The 22,098-nt window shown below is 44.9% G+C and overlaps 1 protein-coding gene and 1 long non-coding RNA gene across 2 annotated transcripts in view; one reads left to right on the top strand and one right to left on the bottom strand.

The window, feature by feature from the left end:
* The window catches only part of LOC138268704 (hydroperoxide isomerase ALOXE3-like), a 223,324-nt gene that overhangs the window by 66,053 nt on the left and 135,173 nt on the right, over nt 1-22,098 (top strand). Inside the window, exons 3-4 of the mRNA XM_069218621.1 lie at nt 11,398-11,479; nt 11,904-12,023. Of these exons, the coding sequence (XP_069074722.1) occupies nt 11,398-11,479; nt 11,904-12,023 (202 nt within the window). The remainder of the gene's footprint in view (nt 1-11,397; nt 11,480-11,903; nt 12,024-22,098) is intronic.
* The window catches only part of LOC138268705 (uncharacterized), a 527,660-nt gene that overhangs the window by 484,849 nt on the left and 20,713 nt on the right, over nt 1-22,098 (bottom strand). The gene's annotated exons all lie outside the window — the stretch shown is intronic.

Here is a 22,098-nt window from a genome sequence, read left to right as displayed (position 1 = left end):
CACCAGACATGTTGCTGGCCACATGGGGAGAGTGCCTTTGTCACTCTGTGGCCAGGAACAAAGCCTGTACTGGGTGGAGGTGCTTCTCACCTCCCCCTGCAGGAACTGTAACACCTGGCGGTGAGCCTCAAAGGCTCACCCCTTTTGTTACAGCGTCCCAGGGTACCCCAGCTAGTGGAGTTGCCCGCCCCTCCGGCCACTGCCCCCACTTTGGCGGCAAGGCTGGAGGAGATGATGAGAAAAACAAGGAGGAGTCACCCACCAGTCAGGACAGCCCCTAAGGTGTCCTGAGCTGAGGTGACCCCTACCTTTAGAAATCCTCAATCTTGAGTTTGGAGGATCCCCCCAATAGGATTAGGGATATGCCCCCCCTCCCCACAGGGAGGAAGCACAAAGAGGGTGTAGCCACCCTCAAGAACAGTAGCCATTGGCTACTGCCCTCCCAGAGCTAAACACACCCCTAAAATCAGTATTTAGGCGCTCCCCAGATCCCAGGAAATCAGATTCCTGCAACCTGAAGAAACAAGGATTGCTGACCTACAAGCCTGCAGAGAAGGAGCAACTGCTTTGGTCCCAGCCCTACCGGCCTGTCTCCAACTTCGAAAACCTGCAACCAGCGACGCATCCGACAGGGACCAGCAACCTCTGAAGTCTCAGAGGACTGCCCTGGACTAAAGGACCAAGAAACTCCAGTGAACAGCGGCCCAGTTCAAAACCAGCTACTTCTTTGCAACAAAGAAGCAACTTCCAAAGACTACACGTTTCCCGCCAGAAGCGTGAGACTTCTCACTCTGCACCCGACGCCCCCGGCTCAAGATTCAGAGAACCAACACCTCAGGGAGGACTCCCCGGCGACTGTGAGCCTTTGAGTAACCAGAGACGACCCCCGTGAGCCTTCACAGCAACGCCTGCAGAGAGAATCCAGAGGCTCCCCCTGACCGCGACTGCCTATGACAAGGGACCCAATGCCTGGAACCAACATTGCACCCGCAGCCCCCAGGGCCTGAAGGAACCGAACTTTAGCGCAGGAGTGACCCCCTGCGACCCTCTACCTAGCCCAGGTGGTGGCTGTCTCGAGAAGCCCCCCTTGTGCCTGCCTGCACCGCTAGAGTGACCCCCGGGTCCCTCCATTGTTTTCTACCAAAAACCCAACACCTGCTTTGCACACTGCACCAGCCGCCCCTGTGCCGCTGAGGGTGTGTTTTGTGTGCCTACTTATGCACCCCCCCCAGTGCTCTACAAAACCCCCCTGGTCTGCCCCCCGAGGACGCAGGTACTAACCTGCTGGCAGACTTGAACTGGAGCACCCCTGTTCTCTATAGGCGCCTACGTGTTTTGGGCACCTCTTTGACCTCTGCACCTGACCGGCCCTGAGCTGCTGGTGTGGTAACTCTGGGGTTGCCTTGAACCCCCAAAGGTGGGCTGCCTATGCCCCAGAAGAGACTTGTAAGTGTTTTACTTACCTCCTAATATAACCTTTACTTACCTCCCCCAGGAACTGTTGATTTTTACAGTGTCCACTTTGAAAATAGCTTATTGCCATTCTTATAAAGACTGTATATGATATTGCTTTTATTCAAAGTTTCTAAAGTATCTAAGTGAAGTACCTTGCATTTAAAGTGTTTAATGTAAATCTTGAACCTGTGGTTCTTAAAATAAACTAAGAAAATATATTTTTCAATATAAAAACCTATTGGCCTGGAGTTAAGTCTTTGAGTGTGTGTTCCTCATGTATTGCCTGTGTGTGTAAAACAAATGCTTAACACTACCCTCTGATAAGCCTACTGCTCGACCACACTACCACAAAATAGAGCATTAGAATTATCTAATTTTGGCACTATCTTACCTCTAATGGGAATCCTTAGACTCTGTGCACACTATTTCTTACTTTGAAATAGTATATACAGAGCCAACTTCTTACATACACTATGCCACAAATTTAAGCCGACAGGTGTATACCGTTTTGGTGGAGGGACGCCTGGCTGCCAAGATTACATCACAGACTTCAGGTGGAAGGTCAAAGGCTGTCAAATGTTACCGCTCAATCACCACGCATGAAGGCAGAGATTGGACAGGTTTGGGTGGAGAACCGTCCCCTGCTGCTGAGACAGACGATCCTCCCTACTGGGAGCGGCAATCAGACTGGAGGACCGGTGGCCATGCTCAATAGCTCTGGATACTATACTCTCCGTGCCCAGTCTGGAGCCACCAAGATTACTTGGGCTCTGTCATTCTTGATCTTCTTGAGAACTCTGGATAAAAGTGGTATGGGCGGAAAGGGAGACAGAGTTCCACGCGAAACGAAAAGCGTCTTCGAGCAAGTGCCACCTTGGAAACTCCAACGCACAAAACAGCTGACATTGCACATTCTCTTCGGAGGCAAACCGATCTAACCAAGGTTCTCCCCACTGCTGAAAGAGACCTTGTGCCACCTACGGATGGCAGCGCCATTTGTGATAGGCTATGCATCGACGGCTGAGTTAGTTTCCTCTGGTGTTCAGAGAGCCCGCCAGATGTTGAACCACCAGGTTGATGTCCTGATGTGCCTGCCATGTCCAGAGGCGCAGCGCCTTCTGACAAGGGGTTCAGGACCCTACTACACCCTGTTTGTTGCGGTATCACATGGCAGAAGTGTAGTCTGTGAACACTTGCACTACTTTCCTTTGAGAGAGGGAAGAAATACTTTAACACAAGACTGATCGCCTGGAGCTCCAGAAGACTGATATGGAGCCCAGACTCCGCCGGAGACCAGAGGCCTCTGAACTTCGCCTCACTCATGTGGTCGCCCCATCCTAGAAGCGACGCGTCTGCCACTATGGATAGATCTGGTTGGGGAATGGAGAGGGATCTGCTGTTGACCCAATGCCGATTCGAAAGCCACCACTGCAGGTCTTTTGCAGTCCCATCCAAGATCTGGACCAGATCAGAGAGATTTTCCTGATGCTGCACCCACTAGAACTTCAAATCCCACTGCAGAGCCTGCACATGCCATCTGGCATGTGTCACTAGCAGGATGCAGGAGGCCATGAGGCCCAGCGGCCTCAGAGTCAGTCTCACCAAAACCCAAGATAGAGGGTTAAAGATTGGAATTATAGCCTGAATATCCTGGACTCGCTTTTCGGGAGGATAGGCCCGAAACTGCACTGTGTCCAGAACAGCTCCGATGAAAGGGAGCGTCTGTTAAGGAGTCAAGTGTGGCATGTTTATAGTGAACCTCAGCGTGTGCAGGAATTTTGCCGTCGTCCGAAGGTGGGAGACTACTTTCTGAGGTGAGTCCGCCTTCAACAGCCAGTCGTTGAGGTAGGGGAAGACTGAAACCCCCAACCTGCACAGATGAGCTGCAACCACCGCCATCACGTTCGTGAACACCCAAGGGGCCCTGATAAGGACGAAGGTGAGCACGGTAAATTGAAAGTGCTTGTGACCTATCACGAATCGTGGGTAAAGTCTGTGGGCAGGCAGGATCGGAGTATGGAAATAAGCGTCCTGCAAGTCCAACGCTACCATCCAGTCTCCTGGGTCCAAGGTAGACAGGACCTGAGCCAGGGTGAGCATTTTGAATTTTTCCTGCTTGAGGAAGAGATTGAGGGCCTAAAGGTCTGGGACAGGATGTAAGCACTTGTCTTTTTTCGCACCAGAAAGTAGGGGGAATAACAACCACAACCTACTTCTGGAACAGGGGCCCCCTGTATGGCTCCCTTGGGCAAGAGAGACACAAGTTCATAGCGGAAAATGCCAAATGATCCTCCGGTATATGGCAGAATGATGGAGCCACGGCTGATGGGGCAGATTCAAAGGGGAGGGAGTAGCCCCCCTGAACGATCTGCAAAACCCACCTGTCTGTAGTGATGGATTCCCAGTGCGGCAGGTGATGGCGAATCCTGCCGCCAACTGGACCAGAGTGAGGGGATGGACTAGGAGGGTTTGGAGGCTGCAGCAGGGGCAGAGGTGGACTGGGTAGACCTCTGGTTGCCGGTCCCACGACCACGTGGGATTCCGCATCCCTAGCCACACAGTTGCTGAACAGCATGGGTGGCACGGTGGCTGGGAAAGGGTCGCGACAGGGAGCTCCTTCAGTGGCCACGAAAGGGGCAAAAGGTGGACTGTTGGGGACGAGGGGCAGTGGAAAGGCGGAGGGACCGAGCCGTAGCCCAGAAATCTTTGAACCTCTCCAGCGCCGAGTCCGCCTTGTCTCCAAAGAGACGGGAGCCATCAAAGGGCATGTCCATAAGAGTCTGTTGGACATCCCCTGAGAAACCAGATGTACGTAACCAGGCGCAGCACCACAAGGCTATCGTCTTCGCAACCGATCTACCCAGAGAGTCGGTCGTGTCCACCCCACATCGGATAGTGAACTTTGCCCGGTTTCTCCCATCAGTGACAGCTTGGGAGACGATAGCACGGGCCTCCTCCAGTATCTGCGCCAGAACTTGTGCAACAGTATTCCCACAGAGAGTGAGTATAATGGCCCAAAAGGCATGCGGTGTTCACTGACCCGTTGATTCCCGATCCAGAGGTGCGCCCAAGGATGAGGATGCCGGGATAACAAGGCTCTCAGGCGTGGGCTGTTAGAATAGGAATATAGGGTCATTTGGGGCAGACCAATGGCAGAGTGTGATTGTCTTGTTCACAGGAGCTCCTGTGGTGGGTCTGGACCAAGTACCCAACAGGACATCAGTGAGAGCTTCATTGAACGGAAGAGGCTCAGATGTGGAAGCCCCTGACTGAAGCACCCCCGTCAGGAGATTAGATCTAACCTGAACAGTAGGCAGCTCAAGGCCTGGGACCTCAGCCGCCCTACTGACCACCATGGAATAAGTTGCTCCCTTTGCCATAGCCACGGTAGGAGGAGACAGCATTCCAGCATCTGGAGAGGTATCCAGACCTCTGGCTTCGCCCAACTCCTGTGCCCAGTCCAAGTTAGGGTATTCATAAGGGTCCAGAGACCCCTCCAAACCTTCCCCGAATTCGAACCCGTAAGAATAAAGGTCAGACTCCAACTTGGGGTGAATAGGCCCCATCGAAGGCCGGTCCGTCTCCGAGTCATCAGCGATCAGGATCGGGTCGACGTTGATGGTGGGCACCAGCGATGTCGGGAGCTTCGACAATTGAACAGGCACAGGGGGAGGGCTTGATGGTCTGACCGGTGTCGGTGCGGATCCAGAGGAGACTTCGGTGGCCGGAGCAGCTGGCGCAGAACCCTTTGGACCCCCAACCAAACCCCTTGGGCCAGAAGGCGCCGTAGCAGGTTCGGACTGCCCTAAAATGAGGCGCATGGCCTCATAAAATTCCTTCAATTGGGTAAGGGTCGCCTGGCTCCCGGAAACTCGAGAAGGCACGGAGCAGACCAAAAAGCAGGCTCAGAAGACGTAGGCCTCAAGCGTTGCATTAGCCAAGTGACAGGATGAAGTCGAAGGATGACGGGATTTTTTCAACTACTACTTCTTCTTACCTTGACCCGAAGACTTCGAAGAAGAGTGGTGGTGGCTCCGTGACCGGTCTCTAGACCTTCCTCTTGAGCGACACCGGGACCTATGCGGAGTCGAGCGCAGGGCCACCATAAGCTTGAGGGACCGCTCCCTCAAGGCTTTAAGGTGCATGGCCCGGCACTCAGAGCACTTCGGGTTGTGGTTGTGCTCCAGGCTCCAAAAACAGACCTGATGCGGATCCGTCACAGACATCATTCGGTGACAGTCCTCATGCGGTTTGAAGCCAGTCTTTGGGGACATCCCTCTGCACCAAAAACTTCACAAAAACTCAACAAAAGAGTTGAATTCGGTCAAAAATTGACCAAGGGTAGCTCTCTCCAGATCAGTGCGTGGCGCGGAAAGAAAAGAACTGACATCACTGCACATCACTATGCTGAGGCAGAGTCTATGTACTGCTCCCGACGTCATCACGGCAACTATAACGCCAAAGACACTTGCGGAGTCAACCAACGCCACCTGCCGACATGCAAGGGTATTGCTTGAAGAAAAAATCTCTGGATATAGTCTGATGCCTGGGAGAAAATTCTAAGGTAAGGAATCTGCAACTAGAAGTCTATCAGATCAAGCTGCCATTTAATGGTGGGAAATTCACCAACCTTCTCCTGTGCCTCAGTTGGAATGTTGTTTATTTTGTTAGTTTATGTGGGTGACCCATCTTGACTTTATGTTGACTCCTTAGACTTCGGGCTCACAAGGAAACCCTTCAATCCCAATTGTTTCCTGCTTGGATCTCAGAAGTTTTAGACAAGATATGGTGAAATATTGTCACTAATGGTATTAAGCAGGCATGTGCCACAAAATTGAAAAGAAAATACAAGCAACCACTTAAAATTGTCAACCATAAGCTTCCTGGCAAGTGGGATTCTCTGTGTTGAAAGTGCTTGGGCTGGTGGAGGGAAAGATGGTGGTGCGAGCTAACCTCGGGTAGAGGCTGAGCCCTCCCAAACTGTACCTGTGACTTCCTTAGGCAGTCTCAATGGTTGTTCATGCAACGCAGAGGTGGTGTTGAGCTGCTGAGGGGGCCCCATTAGCTGCGAGTAGAGACCACAGCAGAGAGATTTGCGGTGTGCAGCAGCAGCATGAATCAGCAGTGTTCATCCTCTCCTTCCTCCATGAGAAGAGCTGCACATAGTGCAGAGGGGAGAGACGCGTGGTAGGCATGTTGGCCAGTGTCAACACAGGCACAAGACAACTGGGCCATTTCAGGTAGGCCTGTACTTCGTCTCCGCCTCTGACTCGGAAGATAGGAAAAACCAAGAGGCAGATTTAGAACTCAGCAGATGGGTTACTCCATCACCATGGTGGCGGATATCCGGTCCGCCAAAATCTATAATCCTGTTATATTACATGGAATTTAGATTTCAGCGGACAGGAGAGCTACACCCAGTAAAGCAGAGAAGGTGGAGAAGTCAAATATCCTTGGCGGCTCATCCGGACTGACTGCCTTGGATCCCCCCTAGAGTGCTAAATTGGGGGAAGGCAAAGAGCATAAAGGGCAGAATTGTGTATGACACAGGCTCATCCCAATCCTCCCAAGTTCTAGCAGTGGGCTCCCTATCAGTCCTTTCTCGAAAAACTAATGATAAGTACATATGCCCTTTCAACCCCATGCTAGCAGCAGAGTTGGGCATGAAAGAGCCTCCAGTTAACCAATCTAGCGGTAGAGGTAATAATGACTGGTTCTGCATTACTAACTCTAGGTTCATACTTTCCTCTGCACCTATATCCTCTGCTTCTAATTAGTCTGTGCTAAAGGAGCCTCCCTCATGCAAAATAGATTCATAAGGTGATCATCAGAAATATTGAAGTTAATGAATCTGGCTGGAGGGGATGATCTTAGATCGATTAAAAGAATAGCTCTATGGGAGGGTGTATTCCTTTCGAGATCTGGGCAGATGTCAAACAGTGCCCTGGAGGATCTGGGGGGAGTGAAACATGCAGCCCGGGCAACTTTATATACAAGGATGATGTGGTGACCAGAATTGCTCAGCACCCTGGCTCTAACCCACAGGAACCTGTCAAGGCTTTTTACTCGCTCTTGGATTCTGGTAGCCTGTCTTATGTTGAAGACGCAGAGTTCAGTTTGGATGGTAGGGATGATGAGGCAAAATGGAGCCATTGTATTCTGGCTCTGAGGAAACTGTGGGAAATGGTGCAACTGGTAGCAGTCCGGCAGATGGTTTGGCCAGACCCCTAACAACTATGCAGCTGGAGAATTTCGCTACTAATGCTCCGGGAGATCTGGATCCTGTTAGCTCCAAAACTGAGGAAGAGAGGTTATGAGGAAGAGGATATGGAGCTTCCACCAACTAATTATTTTCCCCCTGGCAAGAAACATCTTTTCCCCCCGAAACCACAAAGTCATCACTGGTCGGGCCCTGCTCAATGGAGGCAACCGGTTTTGAGCCTCAAAAAATTACCTCAACTGACTCTCCCACACTAGCTGCTATCTACAGTCTCCTCCAGCTTTGTAGGGCAGCATACAGGAAAGACTTTCTCCCTTTGAAAACAGTTCACTTGAAAATGCAGGTGGTGCTGAGAAGGTTGTCTACAAATATGAATATTTTTCACACCCGATTGGCTGACTTGAATGCACATCAGGTCGCTCTTCAAGAAGCCGAGATAACAATCCTGCCACTCAGAAGCACCGATCTCAGTTGGAAGGACTCTCCTCTAAATTAGAATACCGGAGAACCGATCTAGGAGAAATAAAATCAGTGTTCTAGGTATTTCTGAGGGTAGCGAGAGAGATGCCCAAGATGTTATATTGTTCATCTCTTCAGAAAAGGCTTCTCCGCATTAAACAACTGGGATAAGGACTCTATGATCTAAAGGATGCACCTCTGCCCATTATGACAACCTAGAAATAGGGAAGTTGTCAGTTATCCTTGGTCAATCTTAATCTGAATTAAGGATTTCATTTTGTGGCAGGCAATCTCTCAGGTCGCTTGTTGTTGGTCCCCGTTTAAAGCCTGTGGTGTGTAGGGTTTTTGTCCCTTCAGCCATTTATCACAAGACAGTTGTGTGCCGCTGGCAGCTTCGCAAACAGCGAACAGGAGATCAGGGCAGCAGTCTCCCTAATGGAGCCAGCCATCTTGAAGATCAATTTAGAAGAAAATGCGTATTTTAGCCAAGATGACACTGAATTTGAAGAAATGCTAAATAAATGGCAATCAGTAAAATGACCTGTTTGCTTGTGAGAGGCTAGGAACCAATCATAGTGAATGTAGACACCTGTTCTGTATCTGCAGCGCCGCCTCCTTATTTCTTTTGGCAACCTGGTGTGCTCTGCCCTCTTTTCCTTCTTTATTCTTCCTCTCTTTCTCTGCTATACTCTTCAGGTGCTTCAGTCTGTTTTGTGTCTGGACCACTGATTGTTTTGGAGGGGGTGGTAGGGTGAGTTCAAGGTTTGGGAGGAGGGAACGAGACTTAAGCAAATTTGGTATCACTTTTAAGGATGTAGAAGAGGGGGCAAAAACTGTGGAAAACACTGGAATGAATGGGATGGGCAAATAGGAAGTTGGGATCCTCACTAAAAGTGGAGGGACAGTGCATGTTGTATCATCCTAGGACAAAGTGATGATGACAGAAGATAGTGAGATGGGTCGTGGCCAGCAACTCCATATCCTTTCTTGGAATCTTAATGGTACGAAAGCACTCAATAAGCACAAGTTGATCAATGAAGAACTGCACACTCTTAAACTGCATATGATTTGTGTGTAACATAGTCATCTGTCCAAGGAACAAACCTCTCTTACTACAGGAATTGAGCTGTAGTGTCCTGAGTGCCTCTAGCCATAACTATGCTCAGAGGATGGTGACCTTATTGTTCCGAAATCATAACTGGGTCTTATTGAAAACCAAATCTGATATAGATGCTATAGCGGATTGCAGTGATTCAAAAGATGGACGTCCAATTTACTATTTGTGTAATTTACAGGCCTAATAAGGATGATCCATCTATGTTCGATTACTTGCTGGCCAAGCTTCCTCAATGGCATGAGCCAGTAGTACTATGTGGGAATTTCAATGTCACTTTATGTCCTGGGCTTGATTCCACATCAAAGGGATCACGGAATATGATAAATGGGGGGGAAAGGGGGAGAGAAAACTCAGAGATGCACTGAAGCAGGTTATGAGCTCCTACACTTTAGTGGACATTTGGCGTAGCCGTAGACTGCGGAAGCCAGGTTTTACTTTATACTCCATACCTCACTAGCCTCTTTCTCTGATAAATATGGTTCTAGTTAGCCATTCACTTTAATCTTATGATAGTATTCACTTAAATGTGAGAATAATATCTGACCATAACTCAGTGTCTGTTAATTAGCTCAAAATATTTCTTTCAGCCCCCTCCATGCCAGTAACTAGTCTTTCGACCAGAAGTTGCTAATGGATGATGAATACATTAGAATAATGAATGAAAGCATAAGGATTATGCAGACGTGAACATTGGCTTGGCATCAACAACTTCTATCTAGGGTGCACTCATTGCTTTCTGTAGGGGGCAAATGTTGAGTTTCTCAATAGGTGAACAGAAGGCTTGGTATATCCCACTGTCTCAAATGCAGCTTTCCTTTAGTCAGACCAAGGTCTGACTGGAACACGGTACACATGTATGATTCCAATGAGACAGTTGGGAAATCGCTGGTGTTGCACTGTATGAAATTGATAGGGAAGTAGAACAGCACTAGCCTGGCAGTGAGTAAATAGGCAAGCGTTTGGGACGGTGTATGGTACATTGGATTGCACTGTGATGGCACAGGATTTACAAAATAATATTGAGGTGACATTTAGCAGATAGGATGGTGTTGGGTAAACGGTATGTTGGTTAGTAAATTGTTTGGAAGTGGATAAATATGCTGGGGTTGGAATAATAAAAGTTAAATATTATAGCCCACTGTAACGGTCTATATCGGCCTTTATAGGTCTGCACAATGTTATGGGCCCAAGCTGAAGGCTAGAAACTATTACAAGGGAGCTGGGCTGGAATTGCTTGCTACAGCACTACATGAGGCTATTCAAACATTCCATCCCATGATGGCAGAATATCCTAAAAAAGCATTACACCCAACATTACTAGTTGCTAAAGGCCCTATTGCTAATCACTGGCCAAAGCCATAAGCTAAGGGCTGTAACTACACAGAGGACATTAAAAAATTAGTATATCCAGTGGGTGGGACGGTCTAACAGCATCATAACTGTATTGCCTCTGAGGGTTACAAAGTTTTAAAAGCAACAGATAGAAATAGAAAGACAACCACTGGAATGTTGGAGCAGGGGATCAAAAGCAACCAATGTTTGCTCAGAGCCACTTAATTGTCTTCAGTGGAGCTCTCACCATTCCAATGTTCTATTTTCTCATTATTATGGCACTAATTGTGTTGTGGCACTAGGTAAATAATGTAGCATTAGATACATTGGTTAGTGCTGTGATGTCACTAGTTAAGTCTGATAAAGCTGGGTGAACAGGATAACATTAGAATGACACTAGGTAAGTGGATTAGCATTGCAATAGTTTATTGTAATTAGGATAGCACTGGGGTGGATGAGAATGGAATGGTGCTGAGGTGGCACTGGGTAATATATGGTGTTTAGTAAATGGAATGGTCCTCTGTAAAGAGGTTGGAGTTGGGATGGCACAAGTTGAATACAATACCATCATGATGGTATTGAGTAGGATAGCCCTGGGATGGCACTGATAAAATAGGTTACCTTTGTGGTGGGTTTGGGTCAAGGATGAAGGTCTCCTATGACTTGTCATACATATTCAGGCCCACTAATCGCCTATGTGGGATTCTGCCCCTAAAATACGTGAAATTATCTATTGTGTAATAGGCAACACAATGACATGGCGATGTACTCCTCACCCATCAAGCCTTCCCTAATGTTGTGATGTTTTTTTCAGCCACATTGATCTACGAAGAAGACCAGCCCCTTCTTTTACAACATCGAGAAGCTGAGTTGAAGAACAACCGGGCTTCCTTTCGGTAAGACAAGACTAGAGTTAGCAGGGGCATGTCCAAGGGCATCTCTTCTATAGTAGTGTTTTGTAGTTCTCGCCTGTGAATTAGTCAAAATGGATGGTCTGTCATCTGTTTTATGTTTATATTTCACTGTAAAGAACATACCAGCTTTTACTGATTTCCCCCCCTAATGTTTTTTATGATATTCTAATAAAAATTCCAGCCTTGCCAGTAAAATGTGGGCTCCTTGTAATCGTAAATGGCAGTAGGGTTTGGTGTAAGGAGAGAGTTTGGACTGGACGACATATTATAATTCTAGCTGCAAACGGTAACATTCATGCATATTTTACATGTAATGCAAGCAGCTTTTTATTTTGAACCTAGATAAATAATTTATTGGAAAATGACATGTAAACTATAACTGTAATCTTTTTTTGTAACTCTGCAGGTGGAAGGCTTACCCCGGTGCTCCTTGGAAGCTGGACGTCAACACTCTGGATGATTTGAACAGCGACTATAAGTTCTCCCTCATTAAGATGAGTAGTGTGGGCCTGACACGAGAGGCAGCGTAAGTATTACCTAAAGGGGTAGGCACATGAAAACCTTCCTGGTAGGAGACAAGGCTTCAGTGCTAGGAGGCTGAGGAAAGGTGGTGTGCATTAGTAGATGTTGTGAACGTATGTACTTTTGGGTGGTCACACAATACTAAGAGAATAGACTCTTAGAGGATACTGAAATCCAAATGGACTTATTAGAGGTCAGCGCCTGAAGACACTAAGCTTTATCTCAACCTAGAAAAGAGGCGATCACATAACCTTAATGATAACATCCCTCCACTGGTTCCTGTTGGACGCAAAAATCTAATTAAAGATTCTAAGCACCATGCACAAAGCTTGCTAGAGCAGTGGTACTGGTGAGTGAACTTTTAATTACTACTGGATGTTCTATTGAATTTGTGTAGTTTTGCACTTGTCAAAGCTCTACAAAGTTCCTAGTATTTGCTGCAGGGAAATGTAGCTTCAATTTGCTAATTGCGCACTTCTCTGTATTCACATGTGGCGGTGGGCTGCAGGGTTTTCTTGCTGCGCTGTTACCTAAGTGAGAGCAGGGAAATACCAAGGAAGCTGCTTCTTTGCAAAAACTTTTCCTTACTGGACCCTTAGAAGATCGGTCCTGGTACTTCTGGGATTACAAAAAAAAATGGAGTGTGTGAGGGTTGCCAGCTTTCCCAGAAAACATTTTGTCCATTTGTTCATGTTTTAAGATTCTGCAAAGATCCGGACATGATACTTCAATAGAACTTTATATAAAAGCACCTATGTTAATTTTTAACATGGTTTTTCTTACATAAAGGGGACAAAATACAGCGTTTAGACGATTTTCCTAATTTTTGTACCTTCTGGGCCATTAAAATACTGGTCATGCACATAGGGTCGATTGGCCTGTAGGGCAATGAGCCACTGCCCAAAGGGTAGTGTAAAAGCTTTTTGTGATGATCAATAATGTGCAGAATGGTTCTACCCTTGATTTTCCATGTGTACACTGTTATAGTGCTGCTGCAGCTAAAACAAATTTCTTATGACATATAGAAGTGTGTTTTCTTCCTCTAAAAAAACCTCAATTTGATCCTACTAGCCATGTATATTTTAAAATGGATGTTTCTCCCTGGAATTTTCACAGGTCAATATTTCTGCAGAACACACTCAAGCAGAGAAGTGTTTGTTTATTGCCATTAATAATGTTCTTGCTATTCTTGATGACATCTTTCAAATACGGTCCCAACTATATAATTTTCTTCAAGTTTCTTCTTCTAGCTCACCGTGCCATATCCATTCACAAGAACTTGCTGTTGCTCATGTAACTAGTTTGTCGACCAGCTCCGGATAACAAAAGCATATAGTGGGCAGAATCCATATTCAGGTAGTGGGAAAAAGCTTTGGCGCCAAGTCAATCTGATGTTTAATAAAACTGTGGTCTCATCTGCTGCTAGTGTAACACTTTTGATCACCTCGATGATTTTAATATGAAAAAACTGTGTTTGTAAAACCTCATGTTAGAAATTGGGCTGGTGGTTGGCTGGGTTATGAGCCCTGGTCAAGCATTAATCACAATCCTATTTAGGGTTAGTGTCAGGCAAACCCTAAATTTACCTGTGCTAGCACTCTGGTAGCCTGGCAGGCACAAAGCAGTCAGGCTTAACTTAGAAGCAATGTGTTAAGTAGTTGTGCAACAATTCAAACACTAAAACAGCGAAAACACCACACAAAAACATCCCACACCAGGTTCGAAAACTAGATCTGGATTTAATAAATAAAACAAGACCAAAATGCCAAACATCTAAAAAGTAGAACTTGAGTTATGAATTTGTAAAGAATAGACTGTAAAATAGCACTTAGAAGCAGAAAGAGCCAAGTGGTGATAACTGGTCACGCCAGACTGGGACAAAGTCAAAAGTTCAGACCGACTGCGAAGGAGCACAGTCTGCTACAGGGACCCAGTTAGGCCTACTGAATTAAAGTACCTTAAATACTGGTAGTGGAGCATTGGTGGGTCTGAAACACAGATGTGTTGTTAAGCTAATATGATGTGTCGTTTCTGAGTTGCAGCAAGTCTGCAGTGTGAGGTCCTGTTGTCTTGTCATTGAGGATGCCGCCAACAGGTTTTATGGTGCGAAGACGGGTGTCAGGGATGCGCTGCCCAGTTGCGGCGATGCAGTGGTTACAATGAGCACAGAGGCTGCGATGCAGAACTGTAGCATCGTCGTTGAGGCTGCCGCCAATGAGGGATGTGAGGTGCTGGCACCAGGGAAAGCGTCACATAGTGGCAATAGCGAAGACGATGCCCCAGTCCCAAGATGCGGCGATGGAAGTCTGTTGCGTTGGTCTCGAACCACGCTGTAGCGGTAATGTGCTGGTTCTGATCCACGCAGCAATGCATTGGTTCTGCTGGAGCAAACACCTTAGGCCCACTCCCAAGGGTTCAGGACTGGGATGGCACCACTTGGCAGAAAAGACTCACAGATGGCAGAGTCCAGCTGCAGGAGTGTGGTGGTTGGAAGTCTTTAATGTCCCTGGGACTTCAGATCAGGAGGCCAGCCAGCTAGCCCTTGGGGCCACTTTGGATTCAAATGAAGCAAGTCCAGTCCTTCGCACCCAGGCAGGGGAACAGCAGGTAGCAGGGCAGCACAGCAAGGCAGGAGTCCAGCAAAGCAGCAGTCCAGGAGAATGGCAGTCCTTCAGCAGCACAGCAGTCCTTTTTCCTGGCAGAGTCTTCACAGGTCCAGAAGTGTACGGAGTTGGTTGTGTCAGTGGTCCAGTACTTATAACCAGTTGGGCCTTTGAAATGAGGGAGACGTCAAAGACAGGCCTTTGAAGTGCACAGAGGCCATGCCCTTCCTGCACAGGATGCAGAATCACAACAGGGGTTATGTAGCCTTTGCGTGGAGACAGGACACAGCCTAATCATATGTGAGGCTGTGCCCAGCTCCTCCATCCCAGTCTCCCAAGGATAGCCCATCAGGTCACACCGAAGTTCCCATTATGTGTGGCTGTCTACAGGAAATACACAAAGCTGAGCTGTCGCACACCCCCAGGCAAATGATCAGAGAGAGGAAGCAGGCACCAAAGGCAAAAGTCAGATAATGCCAACTTTCTAAAAATAGATTTTTCAGAACTGCAGTTAACAATCTGACTTCACCATAAGTTGTGATTTTAAGTTGTGATTCCATAGACACTAAACCCGAGAGTTTATCTCTTCCAGATTACGAATTACACTAATAAAATGTAATATGGTAATCCCAATGTTATCCTATGGAAGAGATACACCTTGCTGTAGTGAAAAACGAATTTGAGAGTCTTTCATCACCATGACATGTAAAATTTAAAAATACATGTCCTGCCTTTTAAATACATTGCAACCTGCCCTCTTAGCTGTCCACGGCCTACGTTTTATATGTCCAAAAATGGAAGGTTTGGGCCTGGCAAAATGGTTTATTTTGCCAGGTCGACATGGCAGTGTAAAACTGCACACACATACTTTGTAATGGCAGATTTGAGACATGGTTAAAGGGCTACTTAAGTGGTGAGTAGCACAATCAGTGCGGCATCACCATGAAGCATTAATTTACAGGCCCTGGACACCTGTAGAAACAAATTAAGTATACCAATTGGGGATAAACCAATATAACCATGGTTAGAGAAGAAAGCACAAGCACTTTAGCTCAGGTTAGCAGTGGTAAAGTGCAGAGTCCTATAACCAGAAAAAACGAGGTCAGAAAAATGGAGGAGGTAGGCAAAATGGTGGGGGAAAACTACCCTATGGCTTTCAGGTTTAACATCTTAGTTTTGAGAGTGAGCCAGAGCTTTCCTGAATAGTACTAGGGATGCTGTCTGTTAGATTAGATGACCAATGAGGAGATAAAATCTTCTGCCTTTCCTCAGGAGCCCTGATACTAATTGATCAGAATGAGCTTATCTCCTAAACACTGGTACTTTGGGGACAACCTTATACCTGATACTGATCGCACACCACAGCTATGATGCATGATTGCAAATGTGCATGAGTTAAATGAACTTTTTTTTTTTTTAAGGATGCATTATTTCTCACACACTGCATGTGGCATCTACTCGAGGATGGGGTGATATGAAATAGCAACCAATAATCTCTAAGATGGAGTTAACACCACTCACAATTTGTGTGTATACACTCTCCCTATATGTTGGTTTCGTCTGTTTTTAATCTTTCAGATAATCATTACAACGCTGTAAGATACACATGCTAAGTTGGGTATAAGTTCACACACACACTGATTAGCACTTTTTAACTTTAGATAGGACAATCTAATTTGAAGACCTTTGGATGCCTACAGTGGTAGATTGTGTTAAGCAGGTCCTGATGAAATACAATTGATCGGTTTTAGGACAGAGTTGGTGTGAAAAATGTTGACCACTGGATTTTAGCAATCTAGGAACCACAATTTTTCCTGAGATTCGTACCCTGTGTTTTTAACCGTTGTCAGGGACCCTGGAAAAAATTACACAGACCGGGGAACCAGAGTCAATTTTAACAGTAATAAGTTACCAGTCTACACCCCTCAGATGTGCAGAAGCCACTGGAATTGGGACAACAGACAGAAAAGGAAAAACACCAAAAGGTCTCTGGCAAAGTGGCCCTTCAAGAAGCCCCTTGAGCATTACAGTGCCGGTACAACGAGGAGCACAACCTGATGATGAAGCATGCCACCGCTGGTGGATGAGGGCTGGTGCTCCTAAAAGGGAGCTACCCTTGATGAGCAGGTCGGGTCCAGTGCCTTAATATAGGCTGGTTCCGAGATTATTCTGGAACAGCACAATGTTTTTAGTTTTTGATTTTTGATTTGTATCACGTAGACAGGACGTGTGCTGGACAAATATCGCTCTCAGCCCCTCTTGGGTATGGTAGAAAAGTTCATTTAGACAGTGGCTTGAAGGCAAGTGGGACAATCGGGAGAGATGCTGGAGAGAGGGTATAGCAGAGGTAGCACAAGCTTTTTGCTGCAATAGTCAAAGGAACAACAGCCAAAGAGAGAAGAAAGAATCATGTTCCTGTCAGGATTCTGATGAAGAGGATAACTTTTTAAATGATCTTTTGAATTCTAGACTAATTCTATATTCTAGAGAGTACAAGTGTACAGACACAAGCAATTTTAGTTGTAGGTCCTTCAGTGAGTGTGCCACCTCAGTATGCATTTGCAGAGATACTACTGGAGACACTGCTGTTGTCTCTCGAATTTCAAATGATATGTCTGTACTGGTCTTGCTGAATCTCCTAAAGTGAGAGCTATTAATATTGGGCTTTTAAAATGAAAATCTGGAGAAATTGTACAGAGAACAATTGATTTAAAGAGACTTATGTCACACAATGTAGATGAAATTAGTTATTTGATCAGGGAGGCCTGCAAATAAAGCACGTGATAAACTTGAGAAATGAGCTGGCAAGTGTGAGGTTGAGATAAGTAGAATGAGAAATGTACAGAGTTTTAAAAATAGATTTTACCAATGAGGAAATAAGAGTTGGGTCTAGTGACCATACAAGTTCACATTAATGACCTAACTGAAAAGATAAATGACTGGGGGGATTCAAAGAAATACAGAAAAGGAAGGAAGAAGAAAGTACTAAAGAGAAAGCTCCAGAGGCAGGAAAGAAAACAAAAAGGTCTGTTAGTGATTCTGATTTAGAGGCAGTTTCAGAATTTCCCCTGAGAGAAGTACACACAGGTAACTATGTGCATGTGCCTTGGATAAGGAGTTATCTTTATACCTTCATACCAAATTCTCCAAAATTGTGAAAGTAACATGAGAAATACTAGAAGGAAGCCCATAGATTGGCGACAATTTTGAAAATGCTTTGGACTGATTTGGATTCACTGTTTGAGGTAGTTGATCCTAGTGATTGATTGTCTGAGTGTAAGGATGCTGTTCGACCGACTGAGGAACCAGATAAGGTTGCTCCTAACAGTGTTCCATCTGAGGTAGTTGATGAAAAGTACAGAGCAGTGATAGAGCTTTTGAAGTGCAAAAGAAATTAACTAAGATTTTAAGATCTATACAAGAGACAAAAGATTCAATGCATGCTGATGAAGGGAGGGTTTTGCATATTTTTAAGAAACATAGTGGGGTTGAAGATCCTGAGAAAGATGGTGCTAGCAGTTTTGTATCTGCTTTTGTTATCGGTTTGTGCCCTGAACTAAGTTTGCATATTCAATAGAGTGTGATGTGTCAACAGACAAAGTGTATTGATGAGATTCTGGAGGCTGCTAAGTACAACAGTGACTGGTTTGACCTGAAGCAGAAAATGAATAAGGAGATATTGATTGTTGCCCAGACAAAACAATTTGAGAGCAAAGACAAGAATCAGAGGAAGGGTTCTGAATTGGGTTTTGTGTCGCCTGACAATTCTGGAATGAACAGAACGCATGCAAGGTGTGAGAATGGGAAGTATGATAAGGCAGATGTAAAGTTGGGGATGAGGAATTAAGAATAATTCTAGAATTCATGCAAATATTGATTTACTAAAGAAGAGCATTGCTCGCCGTTTCTGCTGTAAAATCTACCACTGGAAGTGGGAGGGCAAATAGAATCCAGATAGAGCCCTGAAAGATTTTGTTTGCCAGATGCAGCAGAACTTGACTCTGATGCAGATATATTTGGTAGCCCCAGCCCTACCAGATTCTGTGCAGAATGGGCAATATCAAGGGCAATTCCATATGAATATGCTCACAGCTCCTGATATTGTAGCAAAAGATGAGAAACAAAATATGCCTTACAGTCCAAGATACTAACAGAAAACAATGGTTCTGAATAATGATTTCCCTCAGTTTTCCCCAGAGACTAATCTCAATGTTAGTGCCTGAGGGGAAAGGAGGATTGCTTGTTTAGTGCATTCCTGGCGGTAGATCAAAGTGGCCCTCATGCTGGTGGTGAGGGCCACTTTTGCCATTTTTGATATACACATGCACTACCTGCTCTACAATTTGTTCTGTGGAGGTCCCAAACCTACCCTTCTTGGGAAAAGAAGTCCAAGTGTAGACATTAACAATAAATCCATTGATAACCAGGTTACAGCAGATGTTCCTGTTAAAATAGAATCAATGAAGAACAATCATCAGCTGATATTGTGCGATTCTAGACCTGTTAACTCACTTTGCAAAATTAAGTGTGCAATTTATTGAACACCAGATGGTGTCACAACTGAAACCCAAGATGAAGATTCAGTTTTTAAAATTAAATCACATGATTCAAGAGTTCAGTTGTTCCCTGTCCTTACTAAAGATGATCTACATCTGGGTCTATGACATATTGTCAAAGAAAAAGTATGGGGTTTCAAATGAAAAGAGAGAGGATCGATAAAAAGTGCAAAACTTGTTAAGATTAATGTTAAACCAAATGAACAAGGTATTCTGCTGGAAGTGCTTGTTAGTCCCTGTAATTATTCCGTGATGGGTGTTAAAAAAACCAAAAAGTAAATGGAGAAATGTGTAGGGCCTGCACAAAAATGAATAAAATAGGGATTCTGTGTTGTCCAATGGTATCGAATCTAGCAGTGATTTTGCTCCAGATTCCAAAGATGCAGAGTGGTATACCGTCATCAACCTATGGCAAACAATCTTTTCCATTCCTCTACATAAGGATAGTCTCTTTCTTTTTGCATTTTAGTTCCAAAATAAAATTCTTGTTTGGTGCTGAATACTACAGGGGTATACTGAAAGTCATTCAATTTTTAGTTAGGTCCTAAAGAAAGATTTAGAAAGTCTGTAGTTACCCTGTCACCTAGTCCTGTTGCAATATGCCGATGACCTATTGGTGGAATCTAAGACAAAAGAAGATCGTAAACTTGATTCTATTGCACTACATACTCACTTAGCTAACAACAGTCACAACGTTTCCCCTACCAAGATTCAGCACTATGAAAAAGAAGTGATTTATCTTAGTCATCACATAGAAAGAGGAGAAGAAAAGGATAAAAAAATTAGCTTCTGCAGTTCTGAAGATGGGTCCTCCACAGGGGTGTGGAATTTAATAAAATCTCTACTTGTCCATGGGACAGGTAGCTTCTTTAATCTACTTGCCCTGTAAAAAAAAAATCTACTTGTCCCTTTGGTGTCATGTAGTGCAATGACAAATTATGGCAGCAATCTCATTATGTAAGAGCTCTGATAACAGTCTCTCTGATTAGGCCAGGGCTACTACTATAGTAGGGCTTGAATACTTACAATGTCAATCCCTATTATAGCAATTTTCTTATTTTGCCACCTTTCTGCAGATCTACATACTGGGACTGGAGGAAGCAGTAAGCAACAGTTCCAGGGCTGGAATCCCTTTGAGTCTGCAAACCTACTCACTTGCATGTTTTAAGGATTTTCAACAGTCCTCTAATATTTTCCCATAATGAGAGAGGCTGAAAATTTACTCCTGACAATGGCAGATTTGGACTTTCTTCCAGGGTTGGGAAAAAGTGGTTGGAGGGAAAGTGAACTTGTAAATGCTCAATAGAGTTTCACATGAGCAAATCTACACATGCATATTTGCTTGTGCTAAAATACAGTTCACAAATATTTTCTAGGAGTACAATTTCCTGGTCTACTTCTGTAAGTTCTTGTGAATTCATGAAAGCCACTAATGGAAAGACGTATACCATGGGTGCACTTTTGTGACTTTCTTTAAAAATTGGGTCCCTAATTAGGTCTGGCGTTAACAAAGACATGTTGTTTTTATTAAACTTCTATTTCTCTATCGGCTGGCTTTACTGTAAGTGATTACATTTTGCTCTTCTAAAAGGAGCATATTGGCACACAAAGTAGTTTTGTTCCGTGCCAGGAATTACTGAGGCGGTCAATGGCGTGGCGTAACGTAACTCTAGGGGGCTCCCCTGCAAAGATCGTGGAGGCCCCCCCACCTCCAGACTCACTCAGGACTGGTGGAGGGGCTTGAATACTTACAATTTCAATCCCTATTATAGCTGCCCCAGAGCGGAGAGGGGCTGCTGGGCCTTTGTTACTCCCCTGGTAGCAATGTGTGCTTTTTGAGACCAAAAACTTATTTTTTTCTTTTTGCCAGTGCTTGTTACAATGGTGAAGGGCTGATATCTCCCACAACAATAAAGTGTTACAAAAGTCACGTCAAAACAAGACACGCATTGACAAAACCAAAAGACTCACAAAAAAATGTAGGATCGGTTGGCTTTGCCAGTGCTTGTATATTTCCATGCTTCCCATAATCTTGTAGAAAATAGCTACACTGATTTCCCATTAGGAATATTTTTGGGAAATACTAGCATGCATCAACACATTTTACTAAATGACACTTCGAAGAAATAGCACCTAAAATGTTATAGTATTAAAATATTTGTTTTCCTACTTGCATTTTTTTCTGAACATTTTATTTTGAAAGCAAAGAATCATCACTCTTGCTTACAACCTTCTGCAAACATAAGCATCTAATCAGAGCATTCAGGGAGCATTATACTTAACCTCATATTGTTAAACTTATCAAACGTGTGCACACTTTTTTTCTTTTTTAATGACACCACTGTCAGTAGTGCAGTGTGACCTTAAAGAACGAGTTACTTACCTTCGGTAACGACTTTTCTGGTGGATACATTAGCTACCTGTGGATTCCTCACCTAATGAATACTCCCATGGCGCCAGCATTCGACGGAAATCTTCTTACTAGTCTCTGCACGTCGACGAGGACGTCACTCTAGCCCACGCGACGCCGTCTGACGTCATACAGGCAATAAGAGGTCCTCGCCGACGTGCCGATGACAGTACCAACATTTTTTACGTGCATGAGAATAATAATAACCCAATGTAATGAAAGAGCAAAGCAACATCTCTTAATATTGTAAATCACACAACATTGCAATAAAATAGCTGTAGATTTAATATAACCTTCTTTTTTTTTTTTAAACAAATAAATATATTTATACATACGAATCATGTATATACACAATATATATAGATTTATATATAAATATACACATATATACAAATATCATATATGCAAAATGTATTGCAACTTTGAAGACCAAAAGGAGCACACTCAAGGATTGCTTGGAGAGACCAAAAAGGCAACGGGGAGGCGGGTGGGACCGTGAGGAATCCACAG

Source organism: Pleurodeles waltl, chromosome 12 (genome assembly GCF_031143425.1).
Source record: "Pleurodeles waltl isolate 20211129_DDA chromosome 12, aPleWal1.hap1.20221129, whole genome shotgun sequence".
Lineage (NCBI taxonomy): Eukaryota > Metazoa > Chordata > Amphibia > Caudata > Salamandridae > Pleurodeles > Pleurodeles waltl.
This window is presented reverse-complemented; position numbering and strand designations above follow the sequence as displayed.